At 41.3% G+C, this 22,338-nt stretch overlaps 1 protein-coding gene across 3 annotated transcripts in view; it reads right to left on the bottom strand.

Annotated features, from left to right (window-relative positions):
* Positions 1 to 22,338, bottom strand: part of MID2 (midline 2) — a 103,456-nt gene that overhangs the window by 70,315 nt on the left and 10,803 nt on the right. For 2 of the 3 annotated variants that reach the window (XM_040265043.1, XM_040265044.1), the window contains exons 1-2: positions 18,859 to 20,153; positions 3,870 to 3,965 (exon numbers count right to left, since the gene is read on the bottom strand). In XM_040265043.1, coding sequence (XP_040120977.1) covers positions 3,870 to 3,965; positions 18,859 to 19,608 — 846 coding nt within the window. In that variant the 5' untranslated portion in view covers positions 19,609 to 20,153. Of the gene's footprint in view, positions 1 to 3,869; positions 3,966 to 18,858; positions 20,154 to 22,338 lie in introns of those variants that run through there. The other variant, XM_040265045.1, reaches the window with a different exon arrangement.

Below are 22,338 nucleotides of genomic sequence, written 5' to 3'. Positions count from 1 at the left end.
GAAATGCCTGCTTTACACTGTGAATACAGTCATTCCTGATAGACAAATTTGCATTAGATAAAATGAAAAAAAAATTCAAATAACCCTTCGTTTTCTGGTTCCCATGACAGACAGTCTCCTCCTATTTATTTCATTTTATAAAGTATTTATAAGCATTTATGAAGTCTTAAATCCGTTCTTTAACTGCCTTTCTAATCCTGGGGCTTGTCCTGAAGCCTTCTGGACACACAGGCTCTGTGCCGAATGAACATAATAAGGACCCTGGATTCACCCTATTATTATGGGGAAGTTAGGGCACATACCTAACCTTTCAGAAGGGGTGATGTCATAGAGCACAGCCATGGGTGTCCAGAAGCCATCCTGTAGGGCCCCCACCAAAGACAGAATCTTAAACTGAAAAGATGGACTTAACTCCCAAGATACACTTTCACTCTTGACATTTAATGCACTATCTCAAGATTCTTTCCCAATTCTCAGTTAATATTTTAACTCCGTCTGTATTGCTTGCACATGTGTATCTGCATTCGGGTGGATGTGTATAACATGTAAGCCCTCAGAAGATCAATACTGTGTCTCCTCCATCTTCCCTGCACCTGCTACAGTGCTATGCATAGTTAGTGTTGGTCGCTCAGTCATTTCTGACTCTTTGCAACCCCATGGACTGTAGCCTGCAAGGCTCCTCTGTCCATGGGACTCTCCAGGCAAGAATACTGGAGCGGGTGGCCATGCCCTCCTCTAGGGGATCTTCCCAACCCAGGGATCAAACCTGCATTTCCTGCATCTGCAGGCAGATTCTTCATCGTCTCAGCCACCAGGGAAGCCCAGTGCTATGCGTAAGTAAGTATCAATAAAAGGTGGCCTTTTGTGTGTGAAAGCAGACAGTGGCCAAGGATTTTATACACATCCCTAAGGGAGCCTCTGAAACACCTCCTTTGCTGGTTGCCATGGGGCCGCTCTTCCCAGCTACTCTTACATTTGGCACTAGCATCATCTCCTGAAGGCTCAAGCAGGAATACTAGCTTCAGAAAGGCACTGTGAAAACATTGCCTATAACCTAGAGGGCCAGAATGAGTCCTCCTCCATTAATACAATGATGTATTGTTTTATGAGGCTAGCTCCTTAATGCTTGAAAACAGTAGGGCCCTGAATTATACAGGTTTGATTGGTGCAATGGGCTGGGAAAGGTTAGAATAGGGCTATGTTTGGGTGAGGCTGGCCAGAGCGATAAGCTTTGGGAGGTGGGGGGAGGGGTGTGTAATAAGATGTTAGAGCAGTGCTAAAGTGAATAAGCAATGAAAAGAAACTGCTTACTTTGCTAATTTGACTACAACTTGCTCTCTACTTACATAACTTTTTGATTAGAATGAGGAAGCAATTATTCTAATTTCTAACCATGTTTTATTCACTATGAACTGTAACCCTACCCTCAATCATGCAAATTCTAAACCAAAGGGATTCCTTTTCTTATCTCCTGCTCACAATACTTCCTTGTCTCTTCACCAGTGTGGATTTCTTATACAGTAATCTAACAGCATAATCAGAACCTTTGATAGAGTGGAACATAAAGGGATTCTGATTAGCTGAAAACCATTCTAAAATGCCTTCTGTTTTGCTTCTCCCCTCTTGGAAAGGACGAGACTGAAGAGAAAAAGAAAAGAATAAAGTAACTATTCACAGAATCATGCCTTTGGAACAGACAGTGAAGGTCATGTATTCAGTTCAATCCCTCATTTTATAGGTAAGGACACTGAAGTTGAAAGGCTAGATGACTTACCAAGATCATACTACCAGTTAATGACAGAGTCACGTTTAGAACCCAATTTTCCAACTTACATTCCAGTATTTTTTCTTTCCATTTCTTATACTTCTTCCTAAATTCCCCACCCCATTCCACAATTTTGCACCTGAGTTTAACCAGTATCCTATGTACCCTACATTCAGCACCCCTCTCTTCCATGAATGGAGCACCCAGCAGTGATTAAATTGCTATGGTATGCTCATCCTACAAGAACAACCTACTTTAAGAAACCCAGTACTTTAAGATATCCAAACAATCAGGAAGTGAAGCGAAGCTGCTCAGTCATGTCCAACTCTTTGCGACCCCATGGACTGCAGCCTGCCAGGCTCCTCTGTCCATGGGATTTTCTAGGCAAGAATACTGGAGTGGGTTGCTATTTCCTTCTCCAGTGGATCTTCCCAACCCAGGGATCGAACCCAGGTCTCCCGCATTGTAGGCAGATGCTTTTACTGTCTGAGCCACCAGGAAGTCTCCAGGAACAATCAGGAGTGGTTACTCATATAAGATTCTTTGCCTTTCATAAGAAGGCAAAGAATTTGCCTTTCTGATTCTTTCATAAGATTCTTCACATTCTTTTAAATAGGAATCCCCAGTGGGGATTAAGAGATGAGATATTAATAAAGTTATTGTATTGCTTAAAATAAACTTGAACCATCACATTTTCTGTGATATAAGTAAGACTAGAACTAGAGTGGTGGTAGCGGTTTTAGTCACTAAGTTGTGTCCGACTCTTCCCGACCCATGGACTATAGCCTGCCAGGCTCCTCTGTCCATGGGATTCTCCAGGCAAGAATACTGGAGTGGGTTGCCATTTCCTTCTCCAGGAGATCTTCCCGACCCAGGGATTGAACCCGGGTCTCCTGCATTGCAGACAGATTCTTTACCATCTGAGCTACAAGGAAAGCCCTAGAACTAGAGTATCAGGTTATAAATGGAAACATTTTTACCCAACCACTGCCCACAAGGAGTCCTAGAATATTTTACCCAACCCTGTCTACACTTTAAGCTCTACTGGCAGCTCGTCAAGAAAATCAACACAAAACCAAATGCTATGGCTGAAGTTTCCGGCTTTTGAGAAAAAGAGAGAAAAAGCATCTTTCTTCTATCATGTCCACTTATGAAGAGGTCAACTCTTCTCATAAGATTTGTTCTGAAATTTTATGTAGATAACACATTTAGAAAATCTTATATTGTGTAATACATGAACATTCACAGATAACTTTAATATAGATACCATTTGTTAATGACAAGAAGAAGTGGAAAAGTGATGAGTGAGGACCAGGTAAGGTGCATGAAAAAGAAGGGAGAATAGGCTAGGAAGAAGAGAAGCAAATTTGATCATATTTTTTACAGAAATAATATTGCATTGAACAAACCTCACTTTACCCTCAAGGACTTCGGGTTCCCAACTTTTCTTATTCTCTAGCAATCTCTTTAAGGACCTATGATATCCAGTCTGATGAAGAAAGAAACACACTTCATGTTGGATTCTCATACCACCTGCTATTGGAAGAGGAGACAGCATTTGCCCCTTGGGCTGATGTCTTCCCCTCCACTCACCACTACCACTTATTATTATCTTTTAAACAATAGCTATCTGCCCCTTTTCTTAGAACATGCATCTTGAAGAAATTAGATTTCTTAGAATTCTCATTCTCAGCCTTTTGACTAAAAGGCAATGGCACCCCCACTCCAGTTCTCTTGCCTGGAAAATCCCATGGACCGAGGAGCCTGGTGGGCTGCAGTCCATGGGGTCGCTAAAAGTTGGACATGACTGTGACTTCACGTTCCCTTTCACGTTCCACTTTCATGAATTGGAGAAGGAAATGGCAACCCACTCCAGTGTTCTTGCCTGGAGAATCCCAGGGACGGGGAAGCCTGGTGGGCTGCCGTCTATGGGGTCACACAAGAGTCGGACACGACTGAAGCAACTTAGCAGCAGCAGCAGCAGCAGAATTCTCATTAAGCCTTTCACTCCAAATGACTGAGCCATACTCTGGCAAGAGAAATCCCTCCAAAAGGATCACTGGATCCTGGTTCTTTGAAAGAATGACAAATGTTTGTTACGTACCTCAACCTGCTGGCAGATCTGTATTAGCTTGGCCATTTGATTTTCTAGTTCACTGTTGCGCTTAACCAGGTTGGTGAGGTTCATCTCCAGAGTTTGCTGCCATTGCCAAATACGAAGCCAGAGGGAAGCAGGGAAAAGCGGGGAGAAAGAAGAAATGTTTGATGAGTTTGAGACCCAGTATCATGTGGCTATCAGTCAGTCAACAATTATTTCAAAGATTCATTGCATATGGGCCAAACACTGTTCTAGGTGCTGATTAATAATGCTGTACCTTTGTTCCAGATTGCCATTTTTGGGGAAAAAATGACATCCATGACTTTGAGGATGTAGGAATTTAATGACTTTAAAGCAACTGTTTGTTCTCTATAATATTTTTAAACTTTTAAAAGTATCTCAGAGTCAATATCTCATTTTGCACTCATAGTAATTCTGTGACATAGGGAAAACAGGTTTTATTCTCTTTTTTACAGGTGAGCTGACTAAGAAAACTATAACTTATTGAACAGTTACTACTTGCCAGACACTACTCAAGGCAATTTCATACATGTCATTTAATAATCATGTCAGCATTTGACAGATGAGAGAAATGAGCTGCAGAGTGGGGTTACAGTGCTTTGCCCAGTCATAAAACTAGCATGTGGCAAAGCGAAGACTGAAAGCCAGGTCTCTAGTCATCAATATTGCCTCAGTGTTCCATGATATTTTTTTTGTCTTTGGTGATAACACTTAATATTTATCAGTAGGTTCTTTCAGAAAAAAAAATGGTATTTCAAGTGTGAAATTCATCAGAATCTAGCTTTCTATCTCACAGCTTCCCTCTTTTGGCACTAAGCGAGCCTACAGAAATGCCAGACTTTGAACTGCAAAGCCTGGCTATATCAAGACAGGACATCTACTGCTTACTATCATTTATTGGGACATAGATTCTTTGCAAATCTGTTTATTACAACATGGTTACAGCAGTACTAAGACCTCCTAGCATATTGTCAGTTGAGCATGCTACTCTTTTCCATTCCTCCTGTAGGAAAACAAAAACAGAATGTTATTCACTCTAGATTAATAATAGGATTTTTAAAAATTATTCCTCATTTTCAAGCTCTGGTGGTGGCTTCTCTTCCAGTACCTGCCCCAATAACCATTCCTTTCTCACTCACCATCCCAACAAAGTTTGTTCCAAATGTAATACCCCAACTTCTGGGCCTTGGTCATGCCCATTGTTTCATTGCTGTCTTCATCGTTCCTACAGTTCATAGTTGTTCAAAGTTCATGTTTTGGGCAGGGGCAGGGAAGAGGGGGCAAGGAAGAGTGGGGAAAAGGTGAGAGGACTCATGTCCTTTGGCCCCTTTCTTTTCTGCTAGGTAGCTGTGTTTCCTTAGTATCCTTGACACTGTCCCACGAATCTATCCCAGGTGAGTGTTCTCATGGATATATGTATTGCTAGGATAGGTAATCTGATCTCACTTGTCCTCAATCTGGATTACAAGAATCAGCTTAATCCCTGCTTCTTGCCAGATCTCTCTTGGGTTCTCTGGCTTTATTCCCATGGGAGTGAGTTTTCACCATTTGTTCCATTTTTCTTGGCTTGGGCACTGTGTCTCTCCTGGCCTTCCTTAACTCCACCACCATCTCAATCTGTGGTCTTCCCCTTAGCAAGGAAAAAGGAAGAGACAAAAAGGAAAACACGAAGGCCCACAGTTGTTGATTTGGACGTGAGTTCTAAGCAAAGAAGATGTCAGGACAAAGGAAAGAGATGGCAGTTCAGAGACTTAATACAAAAGGTATTTCATTTATATTTAGTATAGAAGGTATTGAGCACCCACTCTATTCAAGGTGCTTTGACTTCAGAGATAAACAGAGATGAAATTAAGATGGGTCTTAGAGAAGGAGAAACATTATATGATATCCTTACACATGAAATCTAAAAAAAAAAAAATACAAATGAACTCATTTACAAAACAGAGACTCACAGACTTAGAGAATGAACTTATGCTTCCCAAGGGGAAAGGGTAGAGGGAAGGGATAGTTAGGGAGTTTGGGATGCACAGGTACACACTTCTATATATTAAATGGATAACCAACAAGGACCTACTGTACAGCACAGGGAACTCTGCTCAATGTCATGTGGCAGCCTGGATGGAAGGGGAATTTGGGGGAGAATGGATACATGTATATGTATGGCTGAGTCACTCTGCTGGACATCTGAAACTATCACATTGTTAATTGGTTGTACTCTAATATAAAAAAAAAGTTGTGTTTTTTTTTAAAAAGGTGATTAATTTCACCAAGTACTTTAGAGTGTTTTTATAGAAGGGCAATGTTTTCTATGTAAAAAGCATTCTTATGGCCCATATTGGGGGCCTGTTGATTTCCCTACCAGCATTGAAGTCTAGGCCCCTAACATCAGAACATAGATCCCCCATAACTGTCCACCCTGAGACTCTTACCCATGTCTGTGGACTCAAATTATTTTCAACTGGATGGTGATGGATTGACTTATTCATGGTACTTATCATAATTTATACTTAGATAGCTGTTGGTGCTTGTTTATTGTCCATCTTCTGCTCTAAAGTGTAATTTCATCTCCCTGAAGGGGAGTTATGTCTGATTTGGTCTTACTTGCAACCCCTCTGCCTGAGGGGCATATAGTCCACATATACTGCATGAAGGAATCGAAAGAATGAATCAATGGACATCCATGACAACTAAGTTTGAAATATGGGCCCTACAACTTACTTCTGAAGAAGGCAATGGCACCCCACTCCAGGACTCTTGCCTGGAAAATCCCATGGACAGAGGAGCCTGGTGGGCTGCAGTCCATGGGGTCGCTAACAGTCAGATATGACTGAGCGACTTCACTTTCACTTTTCACTTTCATGCATTGGAGAGGGAAATGGCAACCCACTCCAGTGTTCTTCCTGGAGAATCCCAGGGACGGGGGAGCCTGGTGGGCTGCCGTCTGTGGGGTCACACAGAGTCGGACACGACTGAAGCAACTTAGCAACAGCAGGACTTACTTTGAGGTAGTTAATATTTTTAAAAACCTTATAATGGATATTACTAAGTTAAACTTTGGGGGGTTGATATTTTTTATATATTTAATTTTATTTGTCTATTTGGCTGCACCGGGTCTTGCTGCAGCACACGAACTCTTTGCTGCTGGCATGTGGGATCTTAGTTCCCCAACCAGGGACCGAACTCTAGCCACCTGCATTGGGCTCATGGAGTCTCAGCCATTGGACCACCACGGAAGTCCCTGATATTTCTTTAATTGGAGGATAATTGCTTTATAATATGTGCTGGTACTAAGTTAAAACTGATATGTATTTTATTAGTACTATGAAGGCTATTATATTAGCTATCATAGGATATTCATTAATGTACATGTTGATTTCTTTAGGTGTCATGTAAATATATAGAGGATATATAATATGTGAATAGAAAAAACATTAAGATGGGTCTTGAAGGATAAGCAGGATTTTAATAGAGATGAAGGAGGGCAGGGCATTCCAGGCACAAGGAACAGCATGAGCAAAATAAAAGGGAATAAAGTATAGGACATATCCAAGGAACAGAGTTGAGTTTGGCTAGAACAGAGGGTACAAAAAAATAGTGGGGCACAAGGCTGGAAATGGAGATTGAGGCCGTTACGAAGGTCTTAAATGTCTAGGTGAGGAGTATGTACTTGTTTTTCAAAGCAGTAGGGGTTTATCAAAGGCTTTTGAGCAAGACAATGACATAATCAGGGCTGCATTTATGAGATCAACCTATGTGAGGCAGACTAAAACAAGACCTGGGAGCAGGGGCACTGGTCAGGAGGAGACTTGCAATATGCAAAGCAGTTGGAAATGCAGATATGGGCCAAGCTAAGAGGATAATCAAGAGAAACATGTTTCAGGAAAGGATTTGTCACTCTCAAATATGCAGAGAGGGCAAGAAATATGAGGCCTGATAAAAGGCAGCTGGATCTGGTAATTAGAAGTCACTGGTGACCTTTGAAAAAGGAGTTTCAGCAGAGTTTTGGAAGCAAGTGCCAAACTGTGCAGAGTTAGTATGTCAATAGTGATGACATAGAGGCTACAAGTCTGGACTCCTCTTCAAAAATTGAGCCATAAGGTGAATATGATGGAGCTGTAGTCTGATGAAAAGGTCCAGCTCAAGTTAGAGAGTAGGCATGGGTAACGGAGACAATCAGTTTGTGATTTCCTGAGGCAGAGTGGTCCAGATTCCTAGATCAGTGGACATTCCATGTATCACAAATGACTCTATCTACATATTAGGTAAATATAGTGTAGATTGATAAACTCAGAGCAGATATAGTGTTAGAAATCTGTATTTCAACTGTACTGTGTTTTCTTTCAAACATGGGATTCCAAGGGGAGAATGTTTCCTAACAAACGCGTGCAACCTGTTGAAACACTTGTCATGAAACTGATATCTTATAAATAATTCATAGTGTAGAGCAGTACTAATCCCTGCCGTGTGTTCCTCATTTATGGCTCACAACTGAGACTCACAGCTTCTGTAAAGCCACTGAAAACAAAAATTAGGGCTGAACATACAATGTGGGGTCTGATTAGACTACAGACCTTGGGTTACCATCACAACATTATACCAAATGGTTACTTCACTCTGCCCACCCCCTAGCAATTTGCCGAATGCCAGCACATTTTATCAACCCCAAACTAGAACTGACAAGATGACTCTAATTTCAACCTTACTTCATTAATATGAAAGTGCTTGGAAAAATAAATCTTTGGCTAATGAAAACACCATCTGTTGATGGCTTTTTGCCACTGTTTTCTTACATTATGAGACATAATTCGAGGGAAATACCGAACATTTACTTACTCACTTCCTATTCATTTACTGGGAATTAAGGCCTCCTCTCAAACTGGAATTGATTCTCAATAATGAACATATGCAAAGGGAAGCAGAGAACTGAAGCAATTATGCAGTCCATTTCCTCACCCTTCCTTATCATGCCCTAACGAATCATTTGCAACTAGAAATTCTGTGCCATGCTAGTTTGGGTGATTTCATTGATTTGGCCAAGTAATTATCATGGCTATACGCTAAGTAAACTAAAAGGATGTGTGTGTGTGTCTGTGTGCACATGTGGGTGTGTGCAAAATCTTATGTAAAACATGTCTCTTTGTTGTTGTGTTGCTCTTGTTCTTTTCTCATGCAGTCCACTTAGCAACTGGGCCAGGCTCCCTCTGCCTAAGCCTAGTTAGTGCAGTTTTCTCTGAACACTTGATCTATGATAATGAGTGAGCCCAAGTGGCAGGGGAGATTGGAATGGAGATATCTGCTGGAGGAAACAGGACAGGAGGTTGGCAGGGAGAGCAGGATGAAGCTCCCATTTCCTGATGCAGGAGGTTACCTCTGGCCCCTTCTGTGCTTCCCTGAGGCTTAGAGAGGCCATTTTGCTATGAAACTGTGACACAACCTGCCCCCTCCACACTTCCAGGTGACTACATATTTAGAGCTCTCTCAAAACTGTCCATGTGTCTAAATGGCACAAAGTGAGGGGAAGACTTGGCTGATTTGCATAACTGAGATTTTAAAAGGCCCAAGTTAACTTAATTGGCAGTCTACACTGATTACGTTTTTACCCAAGTTCCACCTCATTTGTGTCATATAGACTTGGCCTGTTTGTGTTCTGTTATACCCTTCCCAAAGAGAAAACTGCTTTGGTATTTCTGAGAAAGCCAGGCACAGGCTATTCTTCTTCCAGACAGCTTCCCATAAAAAGAAATGGCTTCACAACCCTCTCAAATAATTGCTGTGTTTTTTTTTTAACTTCTTTAGACACAGGTTATTTCAGATAACTTTATCATTGCTTCACTCAAGAAATCTAGCTACACATTCAAACACCAGCTCTTCATTAAAACCAGAGTCCCCTTACGGCACACACTTGACCGTGATCATCTGTCAAGCTCTGGGAAGGCACATGCATTCACACATATATGAGCACACCTATATGCACCTACCTGACACAGCAAGTCTTGAAGCCTAGAAATGGGCAAAGCCTTTCTCTTTGTTCTATTGAAACATGTTTTATTGCCACTGAATGCCACAGAATTCTCTCTTGCTTTCTACAAGGCACAAGGCGAACATTATCTAAACCTAGACAAGATCCCCACTGTTTTGATGTGGGAACTGAACCTTGGAGGTTGCAGGGAGAAGTGAATGGAAGAAAGGCCAACCCACCCCAAACCTCAGCCTTCCCAACTGACAGCAGACAAGTTCATATTTAAAAATACTTGGAGCCAGTGACCCCACTGCTATTCTTTGACATGCTCTTTTTTGACATCCTGTCTATTCACTGATGTTCCCAACTCTTCCAAAAGCCAGTAGCCAAAATCTTAGCACACTTTTGGGGTCACATTCTGCCTTCTTTTTTTAACTGCTTGTCTTAAAATACTTCCTTTGCTTTTGCTTCAGTCTGTCACTTTATGTATCAATTACATATGGCCTTTCAACAGCAGAACACACCATCTGGTCCACAAACTGAAGCCCACACCCGTATGCCTTAATTTATTCCTTCCCCAAACATTTATTTGCTGTTGTATAGACACAGGCTTTGTCCCAGAATGAGAGGCAGGTGACATACCAGGGGTATGAGATCTGCCCTCCCTGAGGGTTTCTTGGGCACCAGCAGACTGGTCTTCAAGCCGGTGAAACCGGTGGCCAGCCCTCCTCTTCTCAGAAGGTCCTGAAACCATCCAGCAAAGATGCACCCTCTCCGTCTCCTTAGCAGAGATTCTACACTAACGATCAGAAGCTACACACTCTTTTCTTTTTCCTCTCTTCAGGGGTGTATCCTGGTTAAGTCTCTAGCTTAAATGTGTAAATTATGATTTGGACCTTCTAAAAGAAAACCTGTACTAAAAGCCTAGATCTAGTGTTTACTTTGATAATACTACCCACAGGAACTCTACTTTCCCGGAGGCCTCACGACTCTCTTGCACTTGCATGACTCTTTTTCGGCTCCTGCCTCTTCATACACATCCCCCCCTTTCTCCTTCGTGTGTTGCCCCTCCTCTGTTGTCTTCCTTCTAGACCAGGAGGGTGATTCAGGGCTTACTCCTCAGCTCTCATTCAGCCCACTACTGCATGCTTCTCCCTCCATGCTAAAGACCCTCAAACCTATGTCTCTGGCCCTGATCTTTCAGCCACCACAAAGGCCCGAATGTCAACTCCTTCTAGAACATTTGCCCTTTCAGTTCTGAAAGTGCTCCATGCTCAACCTCCATCAGATATTTGAACAAACTATTTTCTCTGGACTACAACACTCCTTGCCCTAACCCCAACCTTGCCCCCCAAACTGGGGGTCCAAAATGCCACCCGAAGTCTCTTTTGTTGTCCCTCCTATGTAGTCTCACACCACCCCCTACCACCCCCCAGTGCCTCCACTACCACTCACCACAGTCTTGTCCCTGTGTCCTCACTTGTCTGCCTCCCCAGACTAAGCTGAGCACTCCACCAGTGTTGGGGCTGTGTTGTGTTTATCACTGGAACCCCAACACCTCTTCTAGTGCTTGGCACCTAGTAGGTGTTTGGTAAATGTTTGATGAGTGAGTGAATATTAAGTGATCCACGATCAATCACATAAACTCAAATCTGAAGTCAAGTCAACCCCCAAAACCACTAGCCCTTTCTAATTTCTCTATTTCTATGTCCAATACCACCATTCTTCAAGACATCTCCTCCTCAAATATCACTTTTTAATTCTCTCTCTCCATCATCTATAAGCACTGTAATCGTTCTCCAAGTCCTGTCAATTCTTCCTTCAGTTTCTCTCCAATTGGCCCTCTTCTCCAACAAAATCATTTGATTCCTGCTTTTAGCTTAGTGACTTCCTTTCACCGACCTTTCCTCTGTGCTTCAGAGCACCGTGTGCAAACCTCTGTCATGGCACTTACCATACTGAATTCAGAGATGTCCTTATCTATCTCCCTTACTGAGCTCAAAGTTCCTCAGGGCAGGTACTGTGCCTTGTTTCCCATGTCTCCAGATCCTACTGCAATGACCTAAAGACCCAGGGATCAAACCCGGGTTTCTTGCTCAGACATATTCTTTACTGTCTGAGACACCAGGGAAGCCCCATCTCATTTATTAAGTGAAGTGAAGTCTCTCAGTCGTGTCCAAGACTCTTTCCAACCCCATGGACTGGCTTCCCTGGTGGCTCAGATCATAAAGCATCTGCCTACAATTCGGGAGACCCAGGTTCAATCTTTGGGTTGGGAAGATTCCCTGGAGAAGGAAATGGAAACCCACTCCAGTATTCTTGCCTGGAGAATCCCATAGACAGAGGAGCTTGGTGGGCTCCAGTCCATGGGGTCGCAAAGAGTCAGACAAGACTGAGCGACTAACACTTTCATTTTAAATAAACAAAATGCATGTTCATTAACTGCTTTTTAAATGAATGAATGAGCCCCAGAGCTAAATCCCTGGGGCTACAGTTTAAGTTCTTGTCTGATCCATCTTCAGGGGAGATAAAGAACAAGACATTACCTCATATACCAACGCTTCATGAACTTGAATGTCATTATTACATTTTCCCCTTTAAACCTCACTTCTTTGGGTTTAATAATCCTTGTTTCTTTAATCTTTCCTTGTGTATATTATATTTCTGTAATATGTTCTTTTGCCCAATAATAACAGACAGGAGTTTCAGCCACCCAAGAACAATCTTGGAGTCAATGTTTTGTAAGCTGTTCTCAGACTGATGATTGTTAGCTCTTTCAGATGTTGATGAAGAGGAGACTTGGGACAAAAGAAATAAAAGAAAAACAGAAAGATAAGATCACAGATCGGGCTTCCCTTGTGGCTCAGCTGGTAAAGAATCCACCTGCAATCCAAGAGACCTGGGTTTGATCCCTGGGTTGGGAAGATCCCCTGGAGAAGGGAAAGGCTACCCACTCCAGTATTCTGGCCTGGAGAATTCCATGGACTGTGTAGTCCATGGGGTCGCAAAGAATTGGACACCACTGAGCGATTTTCACTCACTCACTCAAGAGCACAGATAGTTGGAATATCCACTTGCTAAACTTGCTTTCAAATCTGAGAAACAACAGAAAACATCTTCCAACACAGGGGCCTGTTACTACTACTAATAGAGTCAGAGAATCAATATAATTATTGGAGGGAGAGAAAGGTGATTCAAATGAGTCTTAGCACACAGTTCAAGTAGAAATGGAATAAAATGCATTTTTTACCCTCCCACACACATACAGAACATGTACAGATTTATACATATTCTAAGTAGTCAGAGGCAAGTCTTAGACAATCAACAGACTACAGATCTACAAGCAAGAATGATTTTAAGTTTGTAAGATGAAGGCTAGTTTAGCTGGAAAACCCCATGACAGATATTACAGCTCAGACAGTAAAGAATCTGCCTGCAATGCGGGAGACCTGGGTTCAATCTCCGGGTTGGGAAGGTCCCCTGAAAAAGAAATGGCAACCCACTCCAGTATTCTGGCCTGGAAAATCCCATGGACAGAGGAGCCTGGTGGGATAGTCCATAGAGTCACAAAGAGTTGGACATGATCGAGTGACTAATACTTTCATACACACACGTGTACCACCATACCTTAGAGAGTGCAAATCTAGACACAAATGTTCTGCTCTTATAATATCAATATTTAGCTAGTGTGATTCAGTACCTAAGTGGGTGAAAGTGAGAAACAATTTTTTCTGTTCCTTCAGCTATGGTGACCCCTGTCCTCCTAAAGATCTGTCTTATCATGAAGCTCATTTATTGGCGATCCCTTGTCTCAGGATAGGGTCTACTGAAGCCCTAATTCTCCTCAGGGTGACCACAGAAAGCCTGCCCTACACTCACGACCCCTTCATACCCCAGTTATCCACAGATTAGCCCCCAGAAGAGGAGCACAGGCACTCTCTCCTCTTCACACAGAGTGACACACATTTATAGATCCACAGACACACACACAGATTAAATTCTCAGCCACCCACCCATTCAGAGATGCACATACTTGTGTACAGTGACATATACAGATGTATGCAAATATGCCCTCTCTCAACCCAGTCTCTCATAAAGACATTTCTCCTTATTTCTCTGATATTCATACTGGTTCAGAAACAAACATCCATTGGTAGATAAGCTGAGAGGGTATCTGTTTTGGCAGACAGAAGTGGGTGTCAAGTGGGTGAGTAGACAACCAACTGGGAGAAGGTAGTGGCTGAGTGAGAATGGGTGGGTAGATGACAGAGTGACTGAGTAGGAAGAAGGACAAGTAACCCACTATGATAAGCTTCTAGAATATCATATTTTCCAACCTTTTAACTTTCACTGTGGTTTTCTTTTGAACATTCTCCAAGTCTCATATCTCCCTTCTCTTTGTCTGGCAATCTTTTAGCTCTCTCTGTCTCAGTCTTTGTTTGTATGTGTGTGTGTGTTGAAGGGGGAGTGCGGGGGAGGAACTTTTACTTTCTATAGCAAAAATCTTAGTCTAGTGCCAGGTAATATTTTATAACAACAAGATCCCTGATAGGTAAATGTAACTGCATTTAAGAATTATTTGTAGTAATGAATTTGCGGAAATGTAACAAGAAAAAGAAAATGTTCTTGTTTATTCCCGTCAGGAAATTCCTCTATTCCCCCTGGTTTTCATCAGCTATATTTTTGGCAGGCTGTGGGCATGGAAATGTGAAGACATCACTCTCAAAGAGAATTATAATAATCACATCTGATTTATACAGATGTCACCTTAGGGTTAGGCAGTTAGAAAATCCAGCAGTCAAAATGGATAGGTACCTGAAATTAAGGACATGTCACACTTTTGCTAACACTCTGGTTTTTATCATTATCAGTAGTTCACAGGAGATTTTTCCCCTAGACTTATTAAATGTTAAAGATGGCAAGACAGCTTTATATCTTATGAATATGGAAACAAGCTATAGATTCTGGTATACTTCCTGCAAATCCATTACAAAGATTTAATTCATTTGGATTCCTTGAGCCTATACTATATGTGCTAGACACAAAGGAAGGCTTTGGAGAAATAAAAGACATTGTGCATTCATGCTCAGTCACTTTAGTCGTGTCCAACTCCTATGGACTGTAGCCCACCAGGCTCTTCTGTCCATGGGATTCTCCAGGCAAGAATGCTGGAGTGGGTTGTCATTGTGTGCTGCAAAAAGACATTGTGCCTGGCCTCAAAGAATTTATGGTATCATTGGGGTGTGTTGGAGTGGCCTTACAGGATTTCAATAGAGCACTAAACAGTAGGTAGGACTCCTAAGCAGGCCAGAAAAACAGTATGAGTGAGTGTTAAGAGTCAGAAAAGAGAGTGGCATGTTTAGCAGATAGTCAGGAGGTTTTACTGGATGGTGAAGGTAACATGTTTGAGAGTGGCAGGAGGGAAAGACAGGTGAGCAAGCATGAGAACCAAGTTGTACAGGACTCGGAATATCCAGTTGAGATCTGTCTCCAGCAGAGAGTCACCCAAATTTGACCTCTTTTATAAAGCCAACATTTATTAATGCAATAATATCAATTTTTCTAAGGGGAAGAACTCATGTGACAATGAAAACTCTAAAATATGAAGCATTTTTATAGAAATGCAACATATATCATAAGCTTATATATATATATATGGAATAGTAGATGAAAAGAGAATAGAGAAAATAGTTATTCTGATAGGCCTTAAACTGTAATGACTGTCAGGAAAACAATTACTCTGTCAAATCAAAGAATTAATTAAAGCACTGGTAGCCTTCTGAAGGATATTTAGATAGCCTGGACAATTAGACAAAGATAATAAACAATAGTAAGCATCCCAAATCCTCTAACCCATTTTGAGTACATGTTAAGAAGACAGGCTAGCTTCTGGTTCTTCTGACCTTTCATCTAAAATGTCATGATCTGTTTATTCTTTATTGAACAAATAAATATTTGAGACCACTAATCCTAATCAGGGAGGTTAGTGCAAAAAGAGTAGTTAGAAATGCCACCAATGAATCTCCAGAAAAAAAGTTACAAATAAACACTGACCAGTAAGTAAAACCTTTTCCTTCCTCGGGTAGGACTCCTGTGCTCCTCTGAGGGCCAGGGGAATCCACTCAAGGCCATCTACCCTGTAGCTTCTGACAGCTACCTTTCTCCTTTCTCCTTCAGGAAGAATCAAGCAGATTAAGGGGATAATCCTAAATGCTTTTCTAAATTAAAATTAACTCAAAGAAGTGAGGACATGTGACCCTAAATGTCAGACTTCCTCTCTGCTTAATGTGGAGAATTAATATCCTTTTATTCTTGGCACCAAACTCAAGTGACCCCTACCCCACCCATCCCCCTCTCACACAAGCAGGACTTCTCTCTCCCTCCTCAAAGTCCAAGTTGTTCCAGACAACATAACAAACCACACAGTTGGGAATGATTCATATGTTTCCACTCTCTGTCCAAAAACGAGCAAAAAAGTTTCCACTTAATTTATAATCTGAATTTTCTGCATATTTCCTAAAAATTTAAAGGGAAACAATTCAAAATGTGGCCTTTCCTAACTCTCCAAATTACTGATTAGTTACAGAGTAAAGTATCTTTTGGCAAAATACTTTTATTTTACACCTATCCCTGGAGACAAGGACTATTGCTGCATGATGCCAAATATCTAATCAATCATCCAATGTTTTCATGTTTTCGGATGTTTTCAAAAAGCTGGTGTTCTGTAGATACAGGCTTGGTCTATCCAGTCTTTTGTTATCTCAATGGTACATATGGATACAGATTTTTCTGTTTGGAATATTTCTCAAGGCCAATGCCTTATTATAGTTCCAACACCTGCAAATATTTGGCAGAGATTGTTCTCTCCTCTCCATATCCCCTGGTATTCCTGCAACCCTGCTTCTATCTCTTGCTATTAAAAAGCTGTAAGTTTATACAACATGCCTTTTCCTCAATGCTATTAACTGTTTATCTGTGACCCATGAAATGCACAGTTGTTGGAGCATAAATTTAAGTTTTAAATCACATTTCATAGGAAAAATTTAGGTCCAAAACAAAGTGACAACAGGCTACAATAGAAAGGATATTTAACTCAACTTAGCTCTAGAAGCTGAGTTCCAGTTCCAGTTCTGTGACTTTGACCAAATGGCTTAACCGCACAAAGCCTCCATTTATACCAATTTAAAACACAGGGCTTCAACTGGACCAAGTCCAAGGCCAACCATCTTAGGATTCTAAGAATTGAAGCCAATGAGATTATTGCCCTCTGCAGTCTTGATATGAATGAGAATATCAACTTGAATGAAATCAACAGATAAACATTAAACTTTGTATAAATTTATAAATATTAAATGTAAATAAAAATCAAAAGCCACAAATTGGACTTCCTTGGTGGCTCAGTGGTAAAGAATCTGCCTGCCAATGCAGGGAATACGGGTTCGATCCCCGATCCAGGAAGATTCCACGTGCCACGGAGCAACTAAGCCCATGTACCACTACTGAGCCTGCGCTCTAGAGCCAGGGAGCTGCAATTCCGAACCCGCATGCTGCAATTACTGGAGCCCACTTGCCCTAGAGCCCATCCTATGCAACAACAGAAGCCACCACAATGAGAAGCCCACACGGTGCAACGAAGAGTAGCCCCCACTTGCTGCAACTAGAGAAAAGCTTACACAGCAAGGAAGACCTGGCACAGCCAAAACAAATTTCTTTTTAAAAAAGCTAATTTCAACAAATTCCAAAGATTTAAAAAAAAATTAAAAAGGCACAAACCATGGTCAGTGTGACTCTCAATATTGTCTTCAATGAATCACAGAATGGAAAGTGTATCCTATTCCGAGTATTACTACCCTCACCAACATCATAATTTTTACATAAGCTACAATGACTTTTCCATAGCATGGCAAGAGGGAAATCTCCACTCCCTTATCGCCCTTCTTCCACACTGCCTGGGTGTTCCTTCTAGCTTTGCTTATATATCCAGGTCCTATTTTGGGATGGTAATCTTATTATTTGTTTAAATATTTTATTTTTCTGGAATTTCTGTTAAGCAGTTTCTTAAGAGAAATTGAGCCCCATAGCAGACAGGCAATGGTAATAAAATAATTTGCTGGATCTGACATTTGTTAACATCAACGTGAGGTAGGAGTGCTCTAAAATAGACAGGCACTTAGACTTGCACAAAAATATTATATGGCACAACAACTTCAGAAAACTCTGTCCACTGAACAGAAACTTCCCAGGAAGCACTTTGGTCTGTACCCCACAAAAATGAATACTGGCACAAAATGTGATCCTGGATTAAATATTTTTTGCCTTCAGTTTAAATGTTTACTTCAGTATTTGATGATCCCTCCTGACTTCATAGTACACTGAAGTCCCACTTTTGTCTATTTGCTTTGTTTTTTAAGGCAGATTTAGAATTAGCTGCCTTGTTAAGGGCTTGGTAGCAATTTGTAGTGGTCAGTGCCAAAGCTTTACTTCTCTAGTGTATAACACATACAGTACTGTCCTCCATGAAAACCTGTCACCTACGTAGACACACTCAGACACCTCCACCCACATCTACATGGAGACACACCCAATCTTCCCATTGCTATATGCACAATTATGCAAATCAGCACATATGCTAATTGTAGTATACCTACACAGGTGCTCACATACTTAAAAGAAGACATGGAAAGATCATGGCAGAGATATACAGGGTATAATATGTCATTGTCAGAGGAGAGAGGGTGCTGTTTCCCTGGGCAGACTATTAGTGTGGGCCATGGGCTAAATCCCCCAGAACTGGCCAAAGGTGAATGAATGCAAGCAGGTATGTGCAAAAGATGAAACAGGCTACAGTGAGAGCTTGCAGGTTATAAGGCTATTTCTTATGAGAAGAACTTGGAGTTAATTCATTTTTGTCATATAGGAAAAGTGACCGATTTTATTAGGGAACTTGCTGACTGTATATAAAGACTATGTGTAAAGAGATAAAGGTATGTAAGGTGTGTCTTCCAGATCCCTTACCTTGAGCTTCTCAAACCGATCATTCAGGGATGCGACCTGATGGTCTCGGTGACGCCCCACCAGTTTGCATAAGGCACAGATCAACTGGTCATCAGATACACAGTACATATTCACTTTCTCATTTTCATGGTCCAGGCAGGTGATCCCTCGAAGATGCGTGTCCGGCACTGGTTCCACCAGGCGGTGGCTGGTGAAAGGTTTCTTGTTGGGGTGTGTAGCCCGCAGGCAACGGTCACAGTAGGAGACCTCACAAGTGATGCACGTTTTCACTGCATCCCTTGGCGGGTCCTGCTCACAGAATTGGCACGCAATTCGCTCACTAGACATGGCGCTGCTGGGCCTGTAAGTCCTCTCTCGGCGGCTCTCACTTGGGGAATTGGGTCCACTGACAGAAGCCTTCTGGAAGCGGTCAATAATGTTCTGCAGAGTCACGTTTCTCTTGAGGCCGTCCAGGCCCCGGTGGTTCAGTGAGATAACATACCTGCATGTAGGACACTGGAAAGCAGTAATGGGTTCAATGGATTCACTGGAGCTGCAGCTGGAGACCAAGATGCGATGGGCACAGCTGAAGCAGAGGCTGTGAGCACAAGGGAGCAGAAGGGGGTCTTCAAACAACTCTAGGCAGATTGGACAGGTCAATTCAGACTCCAGTGTTTCCATCTTTAGTGAAAATAATCCTGCTGAGGCATTAAGAACCGCAGAGGCTGGGCTTTCACCTGCAAGGAACACAAAGAAGAAGTCGTTAAGCATTTCCAAAGGAAATGTGGATGTAACATAATTACACACTAACCCATGGAGGCTTTACAGGCTGGATTCCCCAGGGATGCTGGTTCACTAGGAAAGCAAGTTGGGAATTAACCAGAAAGCTATTCTCCCCCCTTGAAACCTTGTTTTTGACAAATGCCTGGGCTTATTTTCCTGCACTAATAAATAGAAGCTAGTGCCACCTCTGAATCTTGGTTTACTAACTCACATTCCTATTCACAGACCCTCTCCACTGACATCTCTTGTCCTGGACTATGACGCGTCTAAGGCCCTGCCAAATTCTCAATCTCCATTCTCCAGTAGTGTTCTCTATTTTACTTCCAAGCTGCTCCTATTTCACATCTAGTGGAAGGAAAACAAGGCCATGTTTCAACCTAACTCTCTGGTTCTTGAAATGATACCATTCTAAGAAGCTGCATAAAAAAAAAGAAGAGCTTTCGAAAAATGTAGTTCTCAGTGCAGGATAATTATTTCTTCAGATAGGTGACCTTGAATTATTTCCTATTACCACACATGGAAATTTCTATTCCATACCATTTTTAGCAAACTGAGTTACTAGAGACAGAGGAAAAATATTAAAGTATAAAAATTATGGAATTTTGTTGGCTTAAAGTGGGAATCCGATTTATGAAAAGAGAAAGGCTTTTTTGGTTCTGAATAACTTTGTTCATCATCTCACTATTACTGGAGAGTCTCATCAGGGCTTGAAGGTTTGATTCTGCCATTGGTATTTGTTTAGATTTTGTCATCTGTCAGAGATATCTGCATAGCCCTCTCACAGGACACTTAACTATTGAGTACAATTATATGTTGTCCCCAAGTACAATAGATGTATCCCTAAAAGCTATTTCTAAATCAAATGTTTTAAGTGCACTGAACTAACCAGCTATTTAATGGAAATCTATGGAAAACTGGACTGTAAAAGTGAAGAATCTTACTGTAAAACATTCTCAGTTGGTTTAGTAAGTTTAGATGTTTGCATAACCACCTTTTTAAAAAGAGATGTGTGCTATTCTTATTTTACAATTCACAAGTGCTTAAAAGTTATTGGCTAATATTTTGTAGCATATAACATCTATCCACATTCACCGATAGAGATGAAAAAGTAAAACAATTAAAATGTATATATATCACAGAATTTTAGAATTGGAAGCGACTTTAGAGATGATAGATTCCAACTTTCACTCAAGGCAGGAATATTGCCTTTGGTAGTTCCATTGCTCAAATTCAACATGTCCATAAATGAACTTGATATTCTTCCCAGCCCCACAATACAAAACACCTGCTCTTCTTCCAATTTTCCCTATCTGTTGAATATCATCATCCAAGCCTAGAAACCCAGGAGTTCTCTCATTTACATGTTTATCACTCTGTTTTATTTAATACATGTATCTGTATCTCCAGCTAACTCTCCTTGCAGGCATCAACTATGTCATATTTTTATTCATAGCACAGTGCCTCGCATACACTGGTTATTCAAAAATTGTTAAATGAAAGATTCCTTAAAGTAGAGGAAGTTAAAGAAGAGACCTAGTGTTTACTAAGCACCTCCTGTATTCTAAGTACCTTGTTAGGAACTTTACACACAGTATTTCATTAAATTCTATCAAGAAGGCTGTACAGAAGGTACTAATGCTATACACACATTATGGTTAGGAAACTGGGGCTCAGCATTGTTAAGTAAATGAACCAGGAACCTACATACCCAGATCACTGGGGCAGTCTAATGCCAATGTCTGTGCTCTTTCCCCTACACCTTTAATTTAATCATCTCATCTCCTTCACTGGATAAATATCTTGACTATTTATAAGAGGGTTTCTAGACAGCATGTTTCCACTTCTATTTGAGTCCATGTCCCTCTGAGTTTCTCTGAATCTGCCTCTCACTCCTAGTCTCTTTCAGAATCTCATCTCTTCCTTCTAGGCCCATCTCCACCTCATTCTGAATTTCTATTGTGTTCTCTTCCAGAACTGCAGGTCTGCAGTCCTCAGTCTGTGTTGGAAGCTACTTGGGAGAATGGAGTAAGGCCTCCCACCAAAATGATAGGTGGTCAAGAGCATTGCTGATAGGCCTGTCTCTGTGTTGAAACCTTTACAAAAACAACTGGTGTACCACAACTTTTCTAAATCTTAGGAACGTGTCATATAAATTCCTGAGTGCAGAGGAAAAACTCTGAATTTTCCTGCAACCCAAAAAGTTGTTCCTGACTAAATGTGACACTTGGAATGTCACTATGAAATTAAGCTTAGGAAAGCATGCTATGGAATCAGGATTGCCTTGGATAAGGTCAAAATAGGATTTCTGACCAGGGATTTCTGAACCTTCTAGAAATGTTTAAAGAATGCTGTGTGTATATCACATATCCACTTTCATGGGGAGCAGATTATCCACAGCATTTGAATTGTTCTCAAAAGAGTCTTTGACAGAAGGGACTTCCCTGGTAGTCCAGGGGTTAAGACCCTACACTTCTAATATAGGGGTGTGGCACAGGTTTGATCCCTGGTTGGAGAACTAAGCTCCCACCTGTGGCATGCTGCAGCCAAAAAAAAAAGAGTCCTTGACAAAAAGGCCAAACATCAGTGCTCTAAAACAACTACATGAACTGATTGCCGGTCTATACAGAATAATATAAAATGGTTATAATCTGTTGCTTATGGTAAGTAACTTTTTCTATCAAACTGTTTCTACTCTGTTTTATTACAATTTGGGAGAAT

This window comes from Oryx dammah, unplaced genomic scaffold (genome assembly GCF_014754425.2).
Source record: "Oryx dammah isolate SB20612 unplaced genomic scaffold, SCBI_Odam_1.1 HiC_scaffold_23, whole genome shotgun sequence".
In the NCBI taxonomy this organism is placed as follows: Eukaryota; Metazoa; Chordata; class Mammalia; order Artiodactyla; family Bovidae; genus Oryx; species Oryx dammah.
Note: the sequence above shows the minus strand (reverse complement) of the source record. Positions and strands in the feature narration are given on the sequence as shown.